Here is a 23920-nt window from a genome sequence, read left to right as displayed (position 1 = left end):
CTTGTTAATACACTATGTAGAGACTATGGAAATTGAAGATTGCTATGTCTGCATGAAGCTACCTACCTCTGTGGCTGAAGGCGTGACATACCATCACTTGCCGCTGACATACGGAATCTCCTGTAGCATTTTAGCTAGTTTATTTTACAAAAGAGGACCGTTACAGTACTATTACTCTAACAATGACGTGATCTTTTCTGAACTTCCCATACGTGGGAACTTGAATCCTGTACATACCAAAAGCGACGTAATACGATATATGGGAGACTATTTCCTGACTATTGGTGATATCGACATAGGTGACGCACACAGAGATAACTTGACTTGTTCTTTGCGTGAGCAGGAAAAGATGTTCCTGAACATGGCAGAGAAAAGGAGAATTAAAATACAAAAGAAGGCAAATGACGAAAGTCAGAAAAGACCAAGGTGGGCAGAGAACATGGAAGGCACCTCAAATGGTGGAGCGGGTCCTGCTCTGTTGCTGGATTTTGAAAAGAAAGGCAAGCTATGTCTTCACCGCGAGAAGACTAGCTATTATAATAACATTTTCATTGGTTCCAGTGAATGCGAACATAATTACAAGGTAATTGGAGGTAGGGGTTTCAAAAATGGGTCAGAGCCTGTGTTTCCTGGAATTTATTATATATGTGGGGACAAGGCTTATTTCAAATTGCCGGATCACTGGTATGGAAGTTGCTATTTTGGCATTGTCTTCCCGAAAATATACCATGTGAACAAAGTTGCTGGAAGCAGTGAAAATACTAATGGCTTAGTGCGTAGTAAAAGGGAAAGCATAGGTGAAATAATGGGTAGTATTTTCAGTGCACTGATACCTGGAGTGGAGTGGTCTGAACACTCACAGAATTTGTAAATTGTCCACTATAGTGGATGCGTTGTCTACTGACACAGCTCATGGATTTCTGCTGGTCAATACCGAAATGGTTGCGATCAGATCAATGGTTTTACAGAACAGACTTGCTCTTGATACCTTATTAGCAAAAGAGGGCGGAGTCTGCCGGATGTTGAAGGCGCAACATTGTTGCACTTATATTCCGGACAAAAGTGTGCAGCTCAAAAGATACGTGAAAAACATTACTAATTTGGAAAGGGAACTCAAACCACTCGAGGTTGACAGTGCCTGGAAGAGACTGGTAGATGGTCTCTCAAATGTAGTTCATTGGTTTGCTAGCTTAGGTAAAAGCTTATTGTTTAAGATACTGATGCCAATTGGAATTATAGGTCTTATCCTATTTTTCATATTTGCCTGTTGCAAATGTCGCAAGCACACCGGAAAGCATCAAGTGAATGCGAGAGGAGTGAAACGAAGTGTGGATGAACTTGAATTAGAGGAAATGAATAATCAGATATACAAAAGGGTGAAGAATTCTCACCCTACCAAAAATGAGAGAGAAAAGCTGGATAGCTTGCTGGAAGAGATAGAGATGTATAAGGTGTGACAAGTTGGCATCTGGTTCCATTTATTTTTGTGATGATAGTAAATATCATCAAAGAGGGGATTGATGAAGCAAAGCTTCGCATTTTGCGACTTGTTTTTGTCATGAACCTCGTCCATGTATAATCAAATAATAAGTTGTACGTCTTACTAACGTTTATTCTATGTTTGAACGAGGTTCCCCGACGCTTGCCTATGTGTTTTACAAAAATAATTAACTCGAGTCTTTTAAAATGGCCGCTGCTTGGAAGTAAGTGTCTGCGCATGCGTCAGTCACACTCACGTGTCCTGATGTGTTTGCAGAGTTGGAGGGAAATAGTTGCGCATGCGTAATGCATAGCTTTGCCAATAACGTGGTACTGCTCGTGCCACTGCTCTTGTATCTGTTTATATGTAGCTAACATTTAGACTGCATAAGTATATTTCTTAGTGATAAGTTGAAAGTACAAACCCTGTGATGTGTTTTCATAATGTTATTTCTATGTATTAATTTGTTCTCGCTTACTTTTCATGTACTGCGGGGAACGGGGGTCTGTCTGAACTGAGAGCCATCTTGGAGGGTACTTGTGCGCAGACTCGCCGAAAGTCATCACGGCATTGAATTGCTGCCAAGGAAGGTTGATGCCAGAAGCCACCCTGGGAAGCAGCACCTTAGCCCCGCAGCATCTCGATATTGTACTATTATGTTGCAAAAATGTATTCTTTGCCTGTATTCTGCGCAGTTTCTCATGGGAACCCCAATCTTGCTAGGCGGTGCCCTGAGATGTAAAAAAGGCCTCCAAATAGTGTATTCTGATTGGTGTGTTACCCAAATCCTATCTTAGGACCAATCCAAATTGAGGGATTCTGACACTTTGCAACATTGGGGGGTGGTACACCGTCCCCAAACTGTATATCTACCCTGGGTTCACCTAGGGAAATTGTCCGACTTGTCTGGTTTAGCTGACCTGTCACTGACCCATCGCACTCAATAGGTGACTGAAGATACAGAGCACTGCGGAGTACTCTGTCCGAAATTGACCATAGACTAAGGTTCTACTGAACCTTAAAGTGCTGGCGAAGCACTTGGCTGGGAGTTCGCTGACCCAATCGGGGTCTTGATCGATAGCTGCAGAGAGGGTGGAGCGCAGGCGTTGCTTCCGAACTGCGGGTGCTGGTCCTGTCCTGAGGGTTTGCTGTCCTGTCCTGAGGTCCTGTCCTGATTCCTAATCTGAGGGTTTCCTGTCCTTTCCTGGGTGTCCATTCTGCACCTGCTGTCCATTGAGGGGTATCCTTCCTTGAGGGTCTCCTGTCCTTAACTGACCCGTGGCCAGGGTTTGGTTTTCACACCAGTCTAGGTAAATATTGCTCTAAGTTCTTTAAACTTGCACCTTTCTAATTTTCTGTCTTTGCTTCAATAAAGACATACCTTTGCATATGTGGATTTTTCCATGCTTTTGCCGCAATTATTGAAACGCAAAGTCATTTGCATATTTTCATAACGTGTTCCCATGTTACCCTACCTTTTAGAAATCATATTTTGCATTGCAGTTTGTCATTTCCTGATATGGTCTAGAACGGCCTTACTTAAAGTTTCCAAAGAACTTTTACCCTGAATGCATAGCATTTCCTGTTGCATCTCATATTAGCATTTCCATGATTACCCTGACTTTATTTCTCTATAGTTATGTACTTTTCGTTATCTTGATTATTGATTGCCTTATTCTTGTAAATCTAATGCTTAACGAGAACGAACTTTAGATAAAGATTTTAAAACTTCCAGTTGTCCGTGGTCATTTACAACAGTATTGAATGTCATTTTGGGTTGGTATTTTGCTGCCTTTCCTTTACAGCTAGCTCCCTGATCCGTTGTGGTCATAGGTACCCGTGTCGGTGGATGGTAAGTCGGGTACGCTGAGGAATAACAGTAGGGAATTCACACAAATTGGTAGCAGCCCGTGAAGTCACCCGGTCAATGTATATTGTGAATTGAAATATATGGGCCCGAAGCCGGAAACGGCGAAATTATTGGTTGGGTGACCTCGCGCGCTCTATCACAACCAACCCGGAGAACAACCCACCCAACCTTCTACCGTACCTTCATCCCCCTTGAACATCCTTAACGACTGGAACCCAATCTGCACCGAGGACATCATCCGCCTGATGAACTCCATCCACTCAGGGTCCCCAACAGACCCATGCCCTCACCACATCTTCAACAAAGCAGACTCCATCATAGCACCACACCTCCGAGACGTCATCAACTGCTCCCTCAACTCCGCCACCTTCCTGGAAAGCTGGAAACACGCCGAACTCAGCGCCCTTCTGAAAAAACCCACAGCTGACCCCACCGAGCTCAAAAATTACCGCCCCATCTCGCTCCTTCCATTCCCGGCCAAAGTCATCGAGAAAGCTGTCAACAACCAACTCGCCGCCTTCCTCGAAACCAACAAATCCCTCGACTCCTCACAGTCCGGCTTCCGAGCCAAACACAGCACTGAGACCGCCCTCATCGCAGCAACAGACGACATTCGAACTCTTCTGGACAATGGAGACACAGTCGCCCTCATCCTCCTTGACCTCTCCGCAGCCTTCGACACAGTCTGTCATAGCACCCTGTTACAACACCTCAGAAACATCGGAATCCAAGGAAAAGCACTGGAATGGATCACTTTGTTCCTCACCGGAAGAACTCAGAGAGTCCGCCTTCCACCATTCAAGTCAGAGGCCACTGAAGTCATTTGCAGCGTGCCACAAGGATCTTCACTCAGCCCCACCCTTTTCAACGTATACATGAGCCCCCTCGCGACCATCGCACGACAACACAACCTCATCATCATTTCCTACGCTGATGACACTCAACTGATCCTCTCACTCACCAAAGACCCGAACATCGCCAAAACCAACCTACATGAAGGAATGAAAGAAGTAGCCGAGTGGATGAAGATCAGCCGTCTGAAACTGAACTCAGACAAAACCGAAGTCCTTATCTTAGGTACCTCCCCCTCCGCCTGGGATGACTCCTGGTGGCCAGAGGCCTTAGGAAAAGCTCCCATCCCGACGGACCACGCACGGAACCTGGGCGTCATCCTGGACTCCTCACTCTCGATGACCAGACAAGTTAACGCCGTTTCATCATCTTGCTTCAACATTCTTCGCATGCTCAAAAAAACATTTCGCTGGATCCCCACCGAAACTAGAAAAACGGTCACCCACGCACTGGTCACGAGCCGCCTGGACTACGGCAACACCCTATACGCCGGTACCACCACAAAACTTCAGAAAAAATTACAACGCATCCAGAACGCATCAGCCAGACTCATACTAGACATCCCGCGTAAAGACCACATCTCTAGTCACCTGAAAAACCTCCATTGGCTTCCCGTCAATAAGAGGATAACATTCCGCCTCCTAACCCACGCACACAAAGCACTTTACGAACTTGGACCCGAATGCCTCAACACCCGACTTTCCTTCTACACCCCCTCCCGCCAGCTACGCTCCTCCAACCAAGCCCTGGCTGCGGTACCTCGCATCAACAAAACCACCATGGGAGGACGGTCCTTCTCCTACCTGGCAGCCAAAACCTGGAACTCACTTCCCACTCACCTTCGCCTCACTCAGAACCACCCAGCATTCAGAAAGCAACTTAAAACATGGATATTCGACAAGTAATTCCCCACCCTTCCTCAAGCGCCTTGGGACCCTCTGGGTATGTAGCGCGCTATATAAATTAATTTGACTAATTTGACTTGACTGATTAAGTATGTTATTTTTACCTCTACGCTATCCAACACTTTCCCTACTGTTGCACTCTCTGGAGTGGGAATAGTAATTTTTACCCCTACGCCATCCAACACTTTCCCCCCTGTTGCACTCTCTGGAGGGGGAATAGTAATTGTTACCCCCTACGCTATCCAACACTTTCCCTACTGTTGCACTCTCTGGAGTGGGAATAGTAATTGTTACCCCTACGCTATCCAACACTTTCCCTACTGTTGCACTCTCTGGAGTTGGAATAGTAATTGTTACCCCTATGCTATCCAACACTTTCCCTACTGTTGCACTCTCTGGAGTGGGAATAGTAATTTTTACCCCTACGTTATCCAACACTTTCCCTACTGTTGCACTCTCTGGAGTTGGAATAGTAATTGTTACCCCTACGCTATCCAACACTTTCCCTACTGTTGCACTCTTTGGAGTGGGAATAGTAATTTTTACCCCTACACTATCCAACATTTACTTACTTTTTTTAATTTGTTTAACATTTTTATTAATTGTTATTTATATTATTATTTTATGTATATACATTTATTTGTAATTTATTATATATTCATTTATTTATAAGTCATTAAAATAATTTTTAGAGTTATTATTAATGACGTATATGCTATGTATTATATCTTCATTATTATTTTTTATTATTACATAATTTATTATTTTAAATATTATAATATATTTTTAACTATGTTTATTACATTTATAAGTGTTATTTTATTAATATTACATTTTGTTTAATTTAAAAAAAAAAACAATATTTTTTTTAACGATATTTTTGACATCTATATTTTTGTTTCGCTATTTTTATACTTTCCTTGTTAGAGATAGGATGTCGATATTGTTGTAATCGATATTTTTGGTGCGATATTTTTGTATGTCGATATTTTTGTATTCGATATTTTGTCATAGATTCGTCTGAAGGCCCATTCGAAATCTTAAATTGACACAACATTTTATTACTATTGCACCACTGCTGTGAACTGGAAAATATACATTCTGGCGATCTTCTAAGTGATAAGTTCAAATGCGACAGGACAACTAAAAAGGAATATACCAGAACAAACTGGCCAATAGAAGCGCTACACCAGAAAATCCTAAGTGAAGATACAAAGTTGGCAGTTTGGGAGATAATCATGAAACCAGCGGTATCAATAAAATATTCACATTTCCCCAAAAATACTTTGACTGACTTAACACGAGGGGCAGAAAAGACAGATAGCCCTGACACACAAGGCAGCTTTTAAAGGACCATTTGCAGCCTACGCAAATGAAATCGACAGCCTGATGACCCTTGCTGAGAACCATCAAAACATAAGACAGGTCAAATTTTCAGGCAATCTCAACTTAGAAGTTCAACAAATTTCATATTGTCATGATGAGGAAGAGAGCCTAAAGACCATCAGAGGAGCCTCCCCGGACGTCTGCTCCTGGAACATTGCAGGTTTGATCGACAGCTCAATGAGAAAAGAACAGCAAATTGAACACTTTTCCCAATGGCTATCACATGATTTGTCTAAAGGAAACCTGGACATTTTCAGAGATGATGCTGCAAAACTATAGCAATGTAGATGTGCCACCTACAAAAGCTGCAAAGGCGAGGCCACACGGAGGACTCACAATATTTTTAAAAGTAGAATTAGGAATAAATAGCTACAAAGGTATTGCAAATACAAGGAACTTATTGGATGTCAGGGTTGCATATAACACTTGTGTGCGGTTTTTAGTGATCAACATCTACATTCCCCCTTTTCAATAACGAGAGGAATGATCTAAACGCACTGCTGAAATAGGTGGAAATGGTGATAGATTAAAATTAAAATGTCATGATGTTATTATTGGGTGACTGCAATAACTTATTATTGCACCAAGAAGAGGTTTCAGCAGATGACCCAACCCCTGTACATGTTTTTAAAGTTCCAGCTGTGTTTTTCAGGAAGAGAAAAAAGAAATAGTCAGCAAATCTAATTTGCGACATCTTATCTGATATGGGGTTGCATCACTTGAATGAGAGATAAGTAAAGGAACAACCTACCCAAGCAACTTCAGAATGAGGGGGTTGAAGTCAACTATTGACTATACACTTATATCTTTAGCAGATTTTCAGAAAAGCAACGATTTTTACATAATATCAAGACGTGAAAGTGACCATATTCCACAGAATATAGCACTAAAAAACCCATCGAAGAGTACACCTGGGATAAAGAGATTGTGGGCCAGCCAATAGTAGCAAATGATGGGAAAAAGAATTACATGACCTGTTCCTTGTATAACCATCTACAAGAGATATGGAGTAAACCTTTTTATTTGGACTCAATGAAAGAAGCAGCAGCAATGGCAGACATGAAGGTACCGGACATTCAAAACTGTGCTACAATTTTAAGAGACATATTTGACTTTCTAGCATCAAAACTTAACAATCCCTCTACCCTAAAGAACCAGCTAAAGCTGTTCCAAGCAAAAATGCTCCAAGTCAAAAAAATGGCAAGAAGACAATTAAAATTCCTGCACAAGATGGCCACCAACCCAAATAAATCCCAAGCCAAAACAGGTGAAAAAGTGCAGAAAACAGACAAATATAACATTAAGAGAAAACATCAAGATCAACTGTAGATACAAGGTCTCGAAAAAACATCTAGCAATGCTTTATGTAGGTCCATAACAGCAGAGGGTGAGTCAACTACTGCATTTCATCTGAGGAGACCAAACAGCATATTAGTGACTGTAACAGCTTAAGAGCTCCAGGCAATTCATGAAGCGAGACTCAGCAGCTAGGAGTTCGCTAGTGGCAACTATAATCAACTCGTGTTATACGCAGAGCAAGTTCCACCATCCTGGAAGGGCTCGATTATTCAACCAATTAACTAGCATGGCCCTCGACATTCACAACAGACTTACAGGCTGATAGCTCTGCTTGACGTGGATGGGAAAATCTTCGCTAAGCATCTATGAATGTTTCTACATAAATGGGCGGTTGCAACCAGAAGACTAAGATTCCACCAATCTGGATTCCGAAGAAACTGCTCTAACAATGACAACATCCTGACACTTTCTATACTTGCCCAGAGAGCAGTAAGAGCTAAAGGAAAAAACCTATATGCATGCTGCTTTCCATAGACCAAACAGAGCCAAAACATGGACTAAACTGGACTCGTGGGAGTTTGAGAAAGGACTGTTGAAACTTTTAATAGATCTGCATAGTGACACATGGGTGAGAGTGAAAATCTCTCACGGTAGAGATATATCTACATGAATCCGCACTTATAACGTGCTAAACCAAGGCTGTATCCTAGTGCCTCTGCTGTTTTTTTTTTAAGTTTTTAATTTTATTTAAGAGAAAGAGAAATCAGGAGGGGAGGGGAGGGAGGAGGGATGAAGAAACAGGAAATGGGATATGAGATCAGAATACATCATAAGGGGAAAAACAATTGCAATTACAAAGGAAAAATGCATAATAAAGAAAAATCGCTGAATTGAGTTACAAAAACAGAAAATCAATGAGAATTTTTACAGCAAGCATAATAATGTCAAGTGAAGAAAAATAAACAAGCTTATCCTGTACAATAATATAATAAGAGAAAAATACGTATGATGGGCTAAAAAGGCAAAGGGGAAGTCAAGGTGGCTTGCGTACTTCAACTGAAGCAGGGTCCGGGGAGGCAGTAGTGGGAACAGATGAGGAGAGATAATTTACTAGGGGAAGCCAAAGCAAATCTCGTTTAATTGCTAGGGAGATGGGAGAGACGTAATTGGTGTCCAAGCGGTGGTTAAAAATAAACCGCGTTCCACCAGGAGCAGTATGAGACATTGGCAGCCTGTTTCCAGTTAGAGGTAATGGTATGAAAAGCAACAGCTATCAGAAGGTCCATAAGGAGATACTGACTGGAAGATCAGGAGATATTGAGCCCAGAAAAATGCATGCGGGAGTAAAGGAAGTCTGAAAGTGGAAAATACGTTGTATTTGAGTCCAAACTGAGTTCCAAAACTGGGAAATAGGAGGGCATTCAAATAGCATGTGTTTTAAATCAGCAGAAGGGCAGGGGCAGGACCAGCAAGTAGGGGGGGTCTCATGCAAGAAAGAAGACAGAACAAGCGGAGTGAATAGAACCCTGTGATATATGAAATAAAGGGTTTGGGTAGTGTGAGCAGCTCTAGATGCCTTATGAAGTTTAGTCCAAATTCTGTCCCAAAGAGGAACAGGCCAACTTTGAGATAAATCGGATTCCCAGGCTAGTTCAGTTTTGGTTTTTGATCTATCAGTAGGAGAGAATCATAAAGGGAAGATGCAGAAGGAGAAGAGGTTATTAGTGAGGAGGTAGATCTGAAGTTAACAGGAATATCAACAGAGGGAGGTAATGATTGAAGATAAAGAGCAAGAACAGGAAGCAATGAATTATATTGCAACCGAGCGCTGGAGGGTAAAAAGAATTGAGATTGAAGATCTGAAAAGGGGATGGGAGAGCCTTGGGAGAGAAGTTGGGAAATCCAACATAAACCACGAGAGTGTCAGCTTTTCCAGCAAATAGTACGATTGCGGATTTTAAGTTGTATGTTATTCCAAATGGGTTGTTCCTGTAGTGAAAGACGAGATGGGTAAGACGAGGACAGGAAAGGAAGAAGAAGTTTATGAGAAAAAGAGATGATAGGATTGCGAAGAAGAAGCAATTTAGAAGTGAAGGACAAAAGCTCGTGAAAAGTGAAAGGAGAAACAAAGGAGGACTCCATAAGCAACCAGATGGGGGGGAAAAAAGATGGATCAGGTGAAAGCCAGCGGGCTGATTGCTTTAGTGAAAAAGCACGATGGTAAGCTCGAAAGTCAGGAAAACGAACACCAGCTTGAGATTTATCTTTCCGTAGAGAAGTAAGAGTGATAGGGGAACGTTTACTGTTCCACAAAAATTTTGATAATAGAGAGTCAATGCGTTTGAATTAAAAATCCGGAATGCGTATCGGAATCATAGAGATAGTATAAAGGAGAATGGGAGAGAGCATCATCTTTATGGAACTCAAGCGACCCCACCAAGATAAAAAGAGTGGATTCCAACGAGTAATGGACGCTTTCATCTTCTTAGAGATATAGTCAAAGTTGAGTTTGAGAGTGTCGGAAAGAAGAGGTGCAAACCACACTCCTAGATATTTAATTTTGGTTGGTTGCCAAGAAAAACCAGATTGGGAGAAAAGATGTTTTTGACATAAAGGATTCAGAGGGAGGATTTCTCACTTGTCAACATTTAAGCGATAACCAGACACGGTTGAAAAGGTGGAAACCTGTTGAAGAAATGGAGGGAGAGAAGATAGAGGATCAGAACAACAGAAGAGAATATCGTCCGCGTAGACCGAGAGTTTTACTTGACGAGATCCAAAATGAAAGCCAGATATGTTATCATCCTGACAGATTTTAGTTAAAAAGGGTTCCAAGGCCAAAACAAAAAGTAAAGGGGACAGAGGGCAGCCTTGCCGAACCCCTCGGTGGAGAGAGAAATAATCTGAAGTCTTACCGTTGACAAAAATAGAGGCTTGAGGACCGGAATAAAGCAAGGAGACAATAGAAATGAACTTAGAAGGCAGCCCGGCCCATCGGAGCGTCTGAAACATAAAGTCCCAGCCAATCCGATCAAAAGGCTTTTCGGCATCAAGGGAAATGGCGGCCAATGGAAGTTCTAAAGAGGAAGCCTTGTGAAGAATATTGAAAAAGACTTGAGAATTGTCAGAGGAGAGGCACCCCTTAATAAAGCCCGATTGTTCGGGACCAATCAGATCTGGCAAAAGAGGATCCATACGAAGAGCTAGAATCTTGGCCAAAATTTTATAATCTGTGTTGACTAAGGAGATAGGTCGATAATTTTTACAGAGGGAATGGTCCTTATCCTCCTTAGGAATCAAACAGATCAGGGCCTGTTGAAAAGAGCCACTTGATGAGCCGCTTTGAATGAAGGATTGGAATAGAAATAAGAGTTTCGGTAAAAGGAGAGAAGCAAAGTGTTTATAAAATTCAATGGTAAACCCATCCGGGCCAGGAGCCTTACCGTGGCGTAGTTTAGAAACTGCTTGAGAAATTTCAGAGAGGGAGATGTCTAAGTCGAGAGAAGGAAAGTTCACATGTGAGGAGGGAGGAGAAGGAAGAGAATGGAAATAGGAAAGAAGATCCTCCGGAGAAGGAACCTCAGGGGTATAAAGAGTTTTATAGAAAGTCACAAATTCATTAAGAATGTCTGAATCTTTAAAACAGGGTTCACCCGAGGAAGACTTAATTGAGTCGATCTTAGTACGCTCCTTCCTGATCTTCAAATAATTAGCAAGAAGCTTCCCCGTTTTGTTCCTACCACCATAGTAGCGAGAATTACATTTCAAGAGGAGATTAGAGGCAGCTTCAGTCGTGAATTTATTGAAAGAGATTTTAGCCTCAATTAGTTCTTTAAGGGAGGATTGTGAGTTTGAAGAGTGATAGGCAAGTTCCAGACGCTTAATATCAGCAAGTATTTGAGTAGATTTAGCCTCCCTGGCCTTCTTCCTACATGAGACATAACTTATAATAATACTTCTAGAGGCTGTTTGAAGGAGTCCCAAACCATGACAAAGGGTGAATCAGGGGTGTGGTTAAGTAGGAAAAATTCAGTAGCAAAGGAAGAGAACTCGGAGCAAAAAATGGGGTCGAGGAGTAAGGTATTATTAAATCTCCACGTACCAGAGTGGGGAGAGAAAGGGAGAAGGTCAATATCAACAAGGACAGGGGCATGGTCAGAGATCAAAATGGAGCCTATGTCAGAACGAATGGCATGTTGCTGAGAAAAATGTGGTCAATACGAGACTGGGAGTGATGAACTGGCGAAAAGAAACTGTATTCTCTGAGGGCAGGGTTACATAATCTCCAAATATCGACCAAGGCATTATTCTGAATTGTTTTAGTGAATTGGGAATGCATCTTAGAAGGGACAAAATTAACTTTCGAATGTCGGTCAAGGAAAGGGTCCATAATTTGATTACAATCACCACCAAGCACAATATAATCCTCAGAGAGAGAGGATAACTTATCAGATATGGAGGGCCAGAAGGATTTGTCAATCCTAGTAGGGGCATAAACATTAAAGAATACAATAGGAATGTTATCAATAAGCAGTTTGACAATAACCCAACTACCATTTACATCACATTCGTGAGAAATTGAGGAAACATTTAACTTTTTATGAAACAAAATTATTACCCCATTTTTCTTTTTAACAGTAGGAGAACAAAAAACATGACCCACCCAATTGCGTGGGTTGCGCGTCAGCGGGAATGGCGGCGTAGCTCCGGAGCTCCGACGCCGGCCTCCGCTAAATGGCAAATTTCAGCGGTTTCCAGTCAGGCTGAGCGTGCTCCTGCATATCCCCAGTGACAGGAACATGAGGGGAACCTAGCGCTCGTGTTTCCTGCCTTGTCCGACCTTCAGGGAAGGTTTCACTCGTCTTGGACCGGGAGAGTTGGTCCCGGCCGCCATTTTGTGCGAGCTGCGGACTCCGTGAGGAGAGGTGCCCGAAGTTCCAATGCCCTCCAGAGTGCTTCCTGGCCAGACGGACTTCCCTATTTTGGCAAGCGGTGAGTCCTTCTTATAGCGGACTCCCATGTGGAAGTTTCCTTAACATTTTATTGATGTGCTCTGCAATTCGCCACTCAGGCCGACATTTTGCCTCACAATCTTCTTAATGGCTATTACTTCTGCCTGCCAGCTTGCATTTGAGTCCCGCTTCAAGCCCCCGGGATGGTTTTCCTGCACCAATTGACTCCGATGCTCTCTATTATTCCCAGCAGCCAATGTTCCTACCTATCTCCTTGATAACTTTTCATCTGTTGGTCCCAGCCGCCATTTTGACTCATCAGTGCACCCTCATTTCAATGGCTTCTTTTCAGTGACTTGTTCTCTTTCACATGTGCTGCCCTCCTGCGTTACTGCTTTCATTGGATGTGCTGCTGTTTCTGTGGTTTTTGGTGTTCAACGACGACAGCGTTTCCCCCTTTCTTCTTTTGGGATCCTCAGAGACTTTTCTCACGCAACACGTTGCGCTACGATGTCTTTGATATGCTCTGTTTCTGAGATGCTGTTGCCTGCTCTCTCTGAATGCTCCATTGATTAACTATCAGTTTTGTGCTGCGGTCACTGCCTCTGATCTTCCAGTGGTTTTTCATTGTGGCATTGCTGGCTGGTGTTGCCCGGGCTCTCCATTCACGGCATCTCCTGACTAGAGCCTTTCATGGGGAAACTGCGCAATTTAAAATTATCCACGATCTCAAAAGTGTCCACTTGTTCGGATTTGGCCACTCCTGTTCAGGACATGGAGGATAACGCGACAGCTTCCAAGTCTACTGCAATGCATGGTGCCATTCCTAAATCAAATGGTGGTGGCAAGACCCCTTCGTCCTTGGCTTCCTGTAAACGTCTTAAGAAGGATCCACCATCCCCGGGGGCCTCTTCCTCGACTTCTTCCATGGATCTTATTCTGGAGGAGTTGCGCGCACTCAAGCCTTTCATGGAAGTAACCACTAAGACTTTACAGTCTATGCAGGAGAAATGGTCCTCTTTGGATTCATGAATTCTCACATTGGAACAATCTACGGACTCCCTTCAGTCCTCTTGTTCTTCCATACCTTCGATGCAGGCAGAGATACTCCTCCTCAAGAAACAGACAGAGGATTTAGAAAACCAAAATAGTCGGAACAACCTCCGCTTGTACGGCCTTCCGGAACTTATTGAAGGGTCTAACCCCACCACTTTCTTCCAGTCCTTCCTGCCTAAAATTCTAGATAATCCTGCACTAGCCTCTATCAACATCCAGAGAGCCCACCGCCTTGGTCCAAAAATCTCTACCAAACCAAGAGGGGTCATCATGCTGTTTCTTCAATATACTGACCTCTTGCAGGTTCTTTCAGCCGCCAAACTCAAGAAACAAATTCTATGGGAGGGCCATCGCCTTTATCTATCGCAGGATGTCTCCAAAGCTACAGCGCATCGACGGAAGCAATTTCTGGACTTACGCCCTCAACTGAGAACCCTCAATGCTAGATATGGTCTTCTTCATCCGTGCCTCTTTAAAGTGACCTACAAGGAGAAAACTACCACTTATGATGACCCTGCAGTACTGCAAGCTTTTCTTAGGAGGCACGGTGCCGAGGCTATGGAAGTTACTCGTCCTGTCTGATGGTTCCTGCTGGTTCCTACTAGTTCTCTAATTTTGTTCATGCTGTTCTTCATTTGTGGCTCTAATTGCTGTTGTCTCATTCGGTTATTTGCACCTTTTGTCTAAAAATGTTGTCTCATCCTCTTGTTCTCTTTTTTATTCCTGATGACTCAGACCTTCTCCTCTCCTCCTTACAGATGCCTTCACCTCCCTTGCCACCCTACATATCCTTCTGTGTTTTGTTCCATTGCCTTTCTGGAATTGCGGTAATGGATGTCGTCGTCCGCTCCTGATCTCGTCGTCTTCTCTCGACCCCACCACCCTCGTCTCGTTTTCGAAGTATTGTTTTTGTAAGTATGTATTTCAGTCGTCTGTCTCAGACTTGTACTGTCCTTTCTGTTCTTATTTGTATCTCTCTTTTTTCCCTCTCCCCTTTTTCTCCTCTTCTTTTCTTCAACCTCTTTTCTTCTCTTCTATTTTCCTTTCCATCTATTTTCCTCACTCTTTATTACTATATACTTTTTTCTCTTTTTGACTTCAGCGAGCATGATGTCGCTATTTGTTGTTTTTTATTGATGCATTCCGTATTACCACCTGGAATGTTAAAGGATTAAATAATCCAATTAAAAGGCAACGGGTGTTATCACACCTAGCCAGACTTAAAACTGATGTGGCCCTTCTCCAGGAGTCTCATCTCTCGGAGGAGGAGTCGCTAAAACTTAAGTGCCTCTGCTGTTTAATTGATATATTTCAGACCTTACTGAGGTGCTGCAGGAAGTTGAGGGCAATTTCCCCAAACTGGCCAATACTAAATTAGAATACCTGGCCTATGCAGACAACATAGGTATGTTATCACCCACACAAATCAGACTCCAAAATCAGGTGTCCAGACTACATGCATATGACTTGGATAATGACCTACAGATTAATATCAACAAAACAAAAGTCATGCATTTCGGTAGCAAAAAATCCATCAGACCTTGAGCAGTTGACTACTTACTCATATCTTGGGATGAGATTAATTGTATCAATTACTGTATAGACAGTAAGAGGGCGACTCATAACACTATAAGATTTTTTTATCAACAAAGAACTGTCTAAATCATATAGCGACGCTTCAGTGGCAGAATCTCATGGTAAGGACCTCCTGACCAGGTACAACATGCTATCTATAATCAAATTGTACAAAGTGACTTAGACCACACAGAAGCTACTGCTAAAACAAAAAATTAAAACAACCAGTTGCCTCTTACACATTGAGAGGGCATCATTATATAAAAACACTATGGCCTCATTACGATGCGGTTCGGACTGGTCGGAGGCAGCAGTCGGAGGGACCGGCTGACACAATCTGTCGAAAGGCCTCACAATCCCTTAAGGATGTAGTTTTCATCATCGGGACAATGATGTCAGTTTCCGACAGCCTTTCTATGTCGGCCTTTCCGACATGGAAAGGCTGCCAGAAAGTGACATGGGGGCACCCCTTCCTCCCTGGACCTCTGCAACTGGGCCAGGGGGGCACCTGTGGTGTCTCCCTGAACCTACCTGCACCATGTGGCAGGGACCGTGCGGTGTATACCACATGGTTCAGGGATGTTTAAAAACTATAATTTTCCAATGGGAGGTTGTACTGCGGGCTGATTCAGCCCGTCGCACAAGCTCCCATTGAAAAATGGAAGTTTGCAACCACACCATGAGCGGTTGCATCCAAATAATGTGGTCTGTACCGCCGACCTAAGATCAGTCAGTTCCCTATCCACAGTGGTGTCAGTCAGAATCAACTCCGACAGTCATCGTAATTAGGGTCTATGTATACTTTGGAGTTTTATTCAATTCAAAGGAAACCATATTTAGATTTCAACTTGAATACAAAGGTTATCTCTTCTTTTTTATGCCTCAGACTCTTATTACCTACAGTTTTTCCAGTTTGACGGTTGATGGAAACACCCTTCACGAACAAACAGATGTGCCGCAACAAAGAGAAGGAAACACTGGAACACATTTGTTTATGTCCAGAATTAATAGACATTAGTAAGAAGCTCCTCAAACAGTCTTTTAAAACAGACGGGACAAGAACAATAAGTGAGGCTATTTTATCCTGTTTAAGGGCTGCACACCAAAGCAACTGGGACAGTTCACAACATTTGTATCATTAGCAAACTGACGATGGGACGATAAACTTGCGGACATTTTGCATGAAAGGAATCATTTTAAATGTTTTTCTTGAACCAGTTTTAAACCTGAAGTGGGTGGTGGTTTGTAATCCTAGGTTTTTAATGGCATCACATATTGTATATGTTTTTAAATAACTAACAATAAAAAATTTATCATCATCCTTATCATCAGTTAAACAAAGACTGGAAAAAGAAATTCTACATATCACACAGTGAGAACATAATATTTGTGAACACTTTGTAAAAAGCCTGTATTACAACATCACAGTGTGTTCATACTCACTGTGGTTAAGTGTAAAAGAGCTCTCCAGACTGTTAAGATGCTGAAGCCGGGCTTGGAAAATTCCAGCTCTAGTGCGAACAGCAGGCATTGTCTGGGATTTCTTGTCAGTCCCGGAATACCTTGAGGACCAGGCATCATGAACCCTATAAAAAAGAAAAAGTTGGCTTATGGCTTTAATTAGCAGTTTATAGATTAATCTTACACAGTGAGGTTTCTTGTTTTGGTACCGACCATACATGTTTGGCTTGTATCGTGGGATTTGAGTGAGTATACTTGAACTAGAATTGGCAAGGGACTTCCTATATCCAAGCGTCTGAGCTGTGTTTGTGAAAAGTAGGTGCAGAGATAAGAACAACCGATTTTACACTTTGTGAATACCACAAAGCCATAATGTTCAGTTTGCATTGCCTATCTTTGGCCACTCGTCTTGCACTGCCCACAGAAGGGAAACAACCTTTACAACGCAACTTTTACAACGCACTACCATTACAATGAAACTTTTACAACGCAACATCCATTACAACGCATGCATTTACAACGCAGTCATTACAACGCATGACACTACAACGCACACCACTACAACGCATGCCATTACAACGCAGTCATTACAACGCATACCATTACAACGCATAGCATTACAACACATAGTACCCTTACACTATCCAACACTTACCCTACTGTTGCACCCCCTGGAGTTAGAATAGTAATTTTTACCCCTACACTATCCAACACTTACCCTACTGCTGCACCCCCTGGAGTTAGGATAGTAATTTTTACCCCTACACTATCCAACACTTACCCTACTGCTGCACCCCCTGGAGTTAGAATAGTAATTTTTACCCCTACACTATCCAACACTTACCTTACATGCAATGTAATGTAATGCATTGTAATGGTATGCGTTGTAAATGTAGTATGCGTTGTAGTGGAATGCGTTGTAAAGGTAGTTTCAAAGAATTCGTTGTAATGGCATGCGTTGTAATGGTGTGCGTTGTAATGGATGTTGCGGTGTAAAAAATGCGTTGTAAAGGTAGGCGTTGTAAAAGTATGCGTTGTAACGTCATACATCCCCCACAGAATATCCTTTTACCATAATAATATGGACATGATGTATGTATAGTGCATGGATGATAGCATAACATAGGTGCACAAACACATGTATGGAGGTACAGCCCACCTTTGTGAACCATCTGTAGCACTCAAAAGCATAGTCATGCCTTCTTCTAGGAGTAAGGCATTTAGGCTCAAGGAAAAGGCTTTATAAAAAAGCCTCTTTATTTACATTGCCACATGCTGTGGATAGGAGCTGGCACATCAATAAATACAGCGTCATTAAATGGTGACGTATCACAACTTGCCCCAGTAATAATATAGTTTGACATTTTTCATTGATACAAATACATATCTTCATTAAACATATTATAACAAAAACAAGTATATCATACTATTCCAAAAACACCAGCTTGGATTGTTTAAAGCAATTGATTCAGTAAATAGTCACTATAGTTATGTAAATACAGAGGACAAAAAACACCTAAAGGCAAATAAAGAAAATATCAGAGGCCTGGCTAAACCCTCTGACCACAGAAAGCTAAATGTTCACAAACTATTGGGAATCAGGCCCAGAGACTATTTGTCTATGAGGTGTTCATGGGGATTCAGCTACAGTGAATCATAAAAGATTTTAAATAGAAAGGGAGCCTAAACTAATGCAACCAACAGGCCTGAGAGAATAAATATATCATACTGGCCTATAGTAAAGATTAACGTAAGAGGAACACCTATAATTTTATCAAAAAGCAAAAATACATTTGGAACAGTAATGTTATTAATAATACACTTGTTTTCCAGTGTTACAGGAATGATTGACACTATTAGAAAAGAAAACAACAATACTTTATACAGAAAAAAATATAAATCGAAAGGTCAAGTCAGTTTGCCCTCAACAATGATGTAAAATAAAAGTATGAACAATGCAGATATTACATATGAAACAAATTGAAATAAATGTATGCAAAAATACTTGTACAATACCTTGCAATGTTTCTTTTCCCAAGATATCTGAAGTGAAATAAGCATACCCTACAAATATGAAAGTAACACAAAATGCAGTGAATCGCACATTCCTTCACATGAATTTAATATTTTCAAATGTATTAGCTCGACAGGGTGAGCAGACGAGGCATCCTAGCAGAGGTAACACATGTTTTTGTCTTCAAAAGGGCTGCACTGATATTTGACGCAGTGAGGAAAGGCAACATACATAACCTAATTGTTGGAACCTCACTACTAATTCCAAATGTATATTCTATGAGAAGTAATGTACTTAATAACTAGGAAAAAAGCCAACACATTAAAATACCATTACAGCGCACTCTCCAAAATAAACAAAACTTGTTAGGACAAAAAAATCCTAAAACAGGAAACATATACACTTTAAGATACATTCCATACAGAAAATGTAGAAAACTTTGCACATTAACAAATAATATTCACCTAGTAATTGTCTATTACCTAAACGGCTACATTTTCTTTTTTTCAACCCCACTGACCAATTTTTCTGCAGATGTGACTCGAGTTGGTTTTTGGGGAATTGTTGGGTCAGGCTCCACATTCCAGACAATGGGCAAAGGGCCAATGAATCGGGAATCTTGTTCCCCCTTTTCCAGAATGTTTAACCAAACACAATCTTTCTGTTTCCAGGTACAATGTTCTACTCTGCTTCGCAAATCACCTACTCTTGTATATGTTTTGATTTTCCTTCTTCCTCTCCATCAATTACCATCAACTAACCATGACTACTTTATTACCACAAAACTAGAGTAAATGTCATCCCTAGTTTTCTACCTTTTAATGAAATGAAAGGAGACATCTCAGACATCCCATTCATTCTAACCAGTAGTAAACTCTTTTACCATTCAATACATACTCCCCACCAATCCATTAGACAGGAGCTGTACAAAGTTATTTTTTCTATTAGAAAATGGCTATTTCTTTCAGAAATTAATTAAACCAATTGTCTGTAGGCAGCATGTAAGACATGCTTTCTTCCAAAAACACCTTTAGCAAAAAAAGTAAGAACACCTCTTGGTGAGATTATGGACCCAATATGCAAACTCTTTTCCAACAGCAAATCCTGTTACTCACAAAGTGAAAGTCTTTGCAACTGCAAAGGATTGTTGTGAAATGTGAGAGTTGGAAAATTCATTCTGACTCCCAAAGTAACTTTTGCAGCTCCTTACATGTCCTGGTAGTGAAAAACACTTACATTTATTTTCCACTACTACAAGGTCTACCTCTCTTATAGAATAACATTGGATTACCTTATTACATTTAATGAGTGATAACTTTCAACTGGGAACAGGTGGAAAGGTTGAGTTTGGTGTTTAAAGAATTGGAATTTTAAAACCATCTTTAATGGTAAAGTTGGATTTTAAGTCACAATTCTGAAAAACCCACTTTTAGAAAGTTGGCATTTTCTTGTCTGAACTATTTGGTGCCTTCAGCCTCTGCACGGGGTCACATGACTAGGTGTAGCTGAGTTATGGTCTTTGTGTATTAATCTCAGACAGTGAGACAAAAGGCAGGATGCGCCATCACTGGTTTGATTAGGGGGAGCTGTTTCCTACCAGACTAGTGCATCACAAAGACTTTGCCTGAGCACACTCACAAAGGATTTTATACTAGTATTTTGTGCCCCCCGATAAGTTGGGGTCAGGGCAGGGTGGCAGGAAATACCAGATACCTCTATAGACGGAGGACTCAAGAAACTTCTCCCACTTTATAGTGGGCACCAGGTATAAATAGTGGACTCTCAGACCCAACTCTTCAGCACACATCTGGAACTGTGGAAGGCTCAGACTGCTGTACTGCTCTTCTGCCAGAAGGATTGCTACTCTACTGCCCTGCTGCCTGTGTGAGAAGGACTGGACCGGCATCTTGAACCTAAGAACACCACTATAACTCCAAGGGATAGTTGGCTGGCCTCCTGACCAGAGCCTATGGGACAGGAAAGACTCCACCTATCCTGAGCCCAGCACCTAGACTCTGCCTGCAGTGAGTCCTAACACTGCAAGTGGTGCCAGTCTTGGACTCTTGGAAGTAGGCCTGAAGGTGCTAGACCAGGCCCATTGAGGTCCTACCTTAACTGATGCAGTCCAATGCATTGTTTTGCAGCTTTACATCAAAACCGCCACTGTGTGACGCATCCTCAATGCAGGACCTCACAGGTCCTCTAAATTGCTGCTGCACAACACTTCCTTAACGCGGACCTCACATCACAGCCCCTCCACTCCTCAAAACTGCCACTGTGAGACGTAGGCTCAATGCAAGACATCACACTGTATTGCAGCCCCACTGCTCCTCGGAACCACCACTGCGCAACACATCATCAATGCAGGATTTCACATCGTAGCCCGTCAGCTCCTCAGAACCGCCACAGCACAATGCAAGGAAGATCACAATGCTTTGCAACCAGTATTTATGGTACTTTGCTCAGCGGGCCTTCCTTTGTCCCTGTATCCTGCCCACACTCTATCACAGTTGGCCTGAACTTGTGACTTTGTCCCAGTCCAATGTGACCGGATAACCACAGTTGGCACTTTGGGCTTTTAGGCACTATTTCTATTTAAATCTTTAAAATTGCATATATCCAGGTCTACTGATTAGATTTTTGTCACTTTGATGTTAATAATTTAGCAAAATATAATGTATTTTTCTAAATTGCTGTAAAATTTTTCTTGTGTTGTATTTTCACGTTATTACTGTTTGATGTGCTGCATAAATACTGTACACATTACCTCTAAGTTAAGCCTGACTGCTTTTGTGCCAAGCTACCAGAGGGTTAAGCACAGGTTAATTTGGGATTTGCTTCTGTTTCACCCTGACAAGGATTGTGGTTGCTTTTAAAGTAGGGTTTCACCCCCCTCAACCCACAGCCCAATTTTTTACATGATGCATATGGGTCATTTTAAACCATGAGATACCTCTACACAGAAAAAGAGCTGCATCGTGTCCAGATTGAGTACATCTTAATTAATGTATCTGTTTCTGATTTCAAAGGGTTTAGAGCAGTGCCTAATTTGAGCAGGTGGTTCCCGGTGCTCGGCACCAGCACTTAATTGTCAGCACTAGGACTTATGACAGCCAGCCACATGGTGGCTCTGTTTGTCTAATTGGGTGATAAACACGACAATAGTTGCTTAATAATTCTATTTACAGTAAAAATTACTAATATCTGCCCCCAAAGCTATAACATTAGCTTGGGTGGCAGGTATTAGTCATTTCTGATGTATAAAAATTTTGAATAACATTAGTAGCGCTGACAAATGCAATGGGTGGTTCAAGCTGTAGTGATTTCCTAACAAGAGTCTTGGCACTAATTGTTTTACAACCTAAGTACTGGTGTAGACTAAACACCATACTGTAAAATATAGGACTTCCACCCCCCTTCTCAGTGGCCTTAGGTGGGTTTGTAAGTTGCTGACTAGCAGATCTTTCCCTGAATGGAGCTTAGTCAGGACCATTGCAAGGGTGACCATTCTGAAGTCCTCTTGAAGGATGAAATACTTAATTTTTCTGATCAGAGATAGATAGAGCCATGCATTTTAGTCCTGTGTGCCATGTGAATATTGAAGTTGAAGGGGGCAGTGAAGTAAAATCTGAGGAAGTTGTTGCTGTTCAAACCATCCTTACTGGTACTGTGAAACAAAATATATAACAACAATTTAGTGCAGTATCAATTTTGCTACTGTATGCAATGTAGTGCTGAGGCAATTATTTGAATTGTAAACCTCGATACAGCATCTGTTCATGGATTGGGTCTCATTTTTGTACTGACTGCCACATGTAGCACTCCTAATGAAAGGGTAAAACTGTGGTGCAGCTTTTCTAATTAGCAGTATAAAAACAATAGCATATTCAAACTGAATTGAAAGGTAACAGCAAGAATGAGAAGTGATATGGCAAAAGAGACATATACTCAATGTAAAATGTTGTGTGTTGCGCGACCTCTGGATCTTGTGATGTCCCTGTAGTTCAAACAGGAGGTCAGCCAAATGACTCAGTCACTCATGTTATCCTGGTATCAAGGTAGGCAGGTCCATTCTTCCTTCTCAGACAGCTAGGCAGTCCTCAAGCACCAGGGCAGCCCTTCTTCTGTAATGCCCACAGGTCCAGGAGTGTTCTGGTGAGCATGATATTTATACATAGTGCCAGTCTTTGTGTAAGGGGAGACAGCCTGCCCAACTCCACATCTGGTTCTGGACGTTCTGCCCTACCCTGTCAAGGCTCCAAGACGTCTGGGGTGCCAAAAGGCCTGAGTAAGATTCCTTTGTGTGTGCTGGAAGCATGCTCTTTGAATTGCAAGTGGGGCAGGGCACAGCTCTGCATCCCAGCCATCCTAAGAGGATCACCCATCCTGCCCATTGCTAGTTCCCTTGCTGTCACTGTCTGGGAGGAATACACAAACCCCAGCAGCAGAGCCATTCACGGTAATGTGACCACGGACATTGGCAGAAGGCACAAATGGTTAGGACAAGAACATGAAAACCTTCTACAAATGGCATTTTAAAAATTGTGATTTGAAAGGCAACTTTACCATTAAAGAGGATTTAAATTACAATTAATGTGAGTATAAACACCCTAATTCTATCTGCAGCCAATCCAAAATTGTCACTTATCAAATGTAAAGCTTAACCCAGTGTAGGTCAATGGGAGAGATGGGTCTTGCAGCAGTGAAAAATGACTTTAGGAGTTTTTCCCTTCAAGATATGTAACATTTAAGTACACGTTCTACTTTTTAAAAACAACATACTCTGCCCTAAGAGCCTTTAGGGCCTTCCTCTTAGGGGTAACATATGTATTAAAAAGGAAAGGCAGAGTTTGGCAGAAGGTTAATTTTGCCAGGTCAAAATGGCAGTGATAGACCTGGCATCGTTGCCATGGTTTCCATCTACCTTTTTGCCTTCAGACCACCTATTTTGGCAGACTTAATTTGTGCTGCCCTTAGGACTCTGCTCACTTTACCATTGCTATCCAGTCAGTTCTAAAAACTCTCTGATGAAAACATGGTAACATTGGCTTATACCCAATTAGCATATTT

General features: G+C 41.9%; 1 protein-coding gene across 2 annotated transcripts in view; it reads right to left on the bottom strand.

Annotated features, from left to right (window-relative positions):
* DOCK11 (dedicator of cytokinesis 11) overlaps positions 1 to 23920 on the bottom strand; it is a 1219508-nt gene that overhangs the window by 300140 nt on the left and 895448 nt on the right. For both annotated transcript variants that reach the window (XM_078688544.1, XM_078688546.1), the window contains 2 exons: positions 18853 to 18900; positions 16819 to 16961 (listed from right to left, as the gene is read on the bottom strand). In XM_078688544.1, coding sequence (XP_078544670.1) covers positions 16819 to 16961; positions 18853 to 18900 — 191 coding nt within the window. The remainder of the gene's footprint in view (positions 1 to 16818; positions 16962 to 18852; positions 18901 to 23920) is intronic.

This window comes from Lissotriton helveticus, chromosome 4_1, assembly GCF_964261635.1.
Source record: "Lissotriton helveticus chromosome 4_1, aLisHel1.1, whole genome shotgun sequence".
NCBI classification, from domain to species: Eukaryota; Metazoa; Chordata; class Amphibia; order Caudata; family Salamandridae; genus Lissotriton; species Lissotriton helveticus.
The sequence above is the reverse complement of the archived record's forward strand: the minus strand, read 5'-3'. Positions and strand labels throughout refer to the sequence as shown.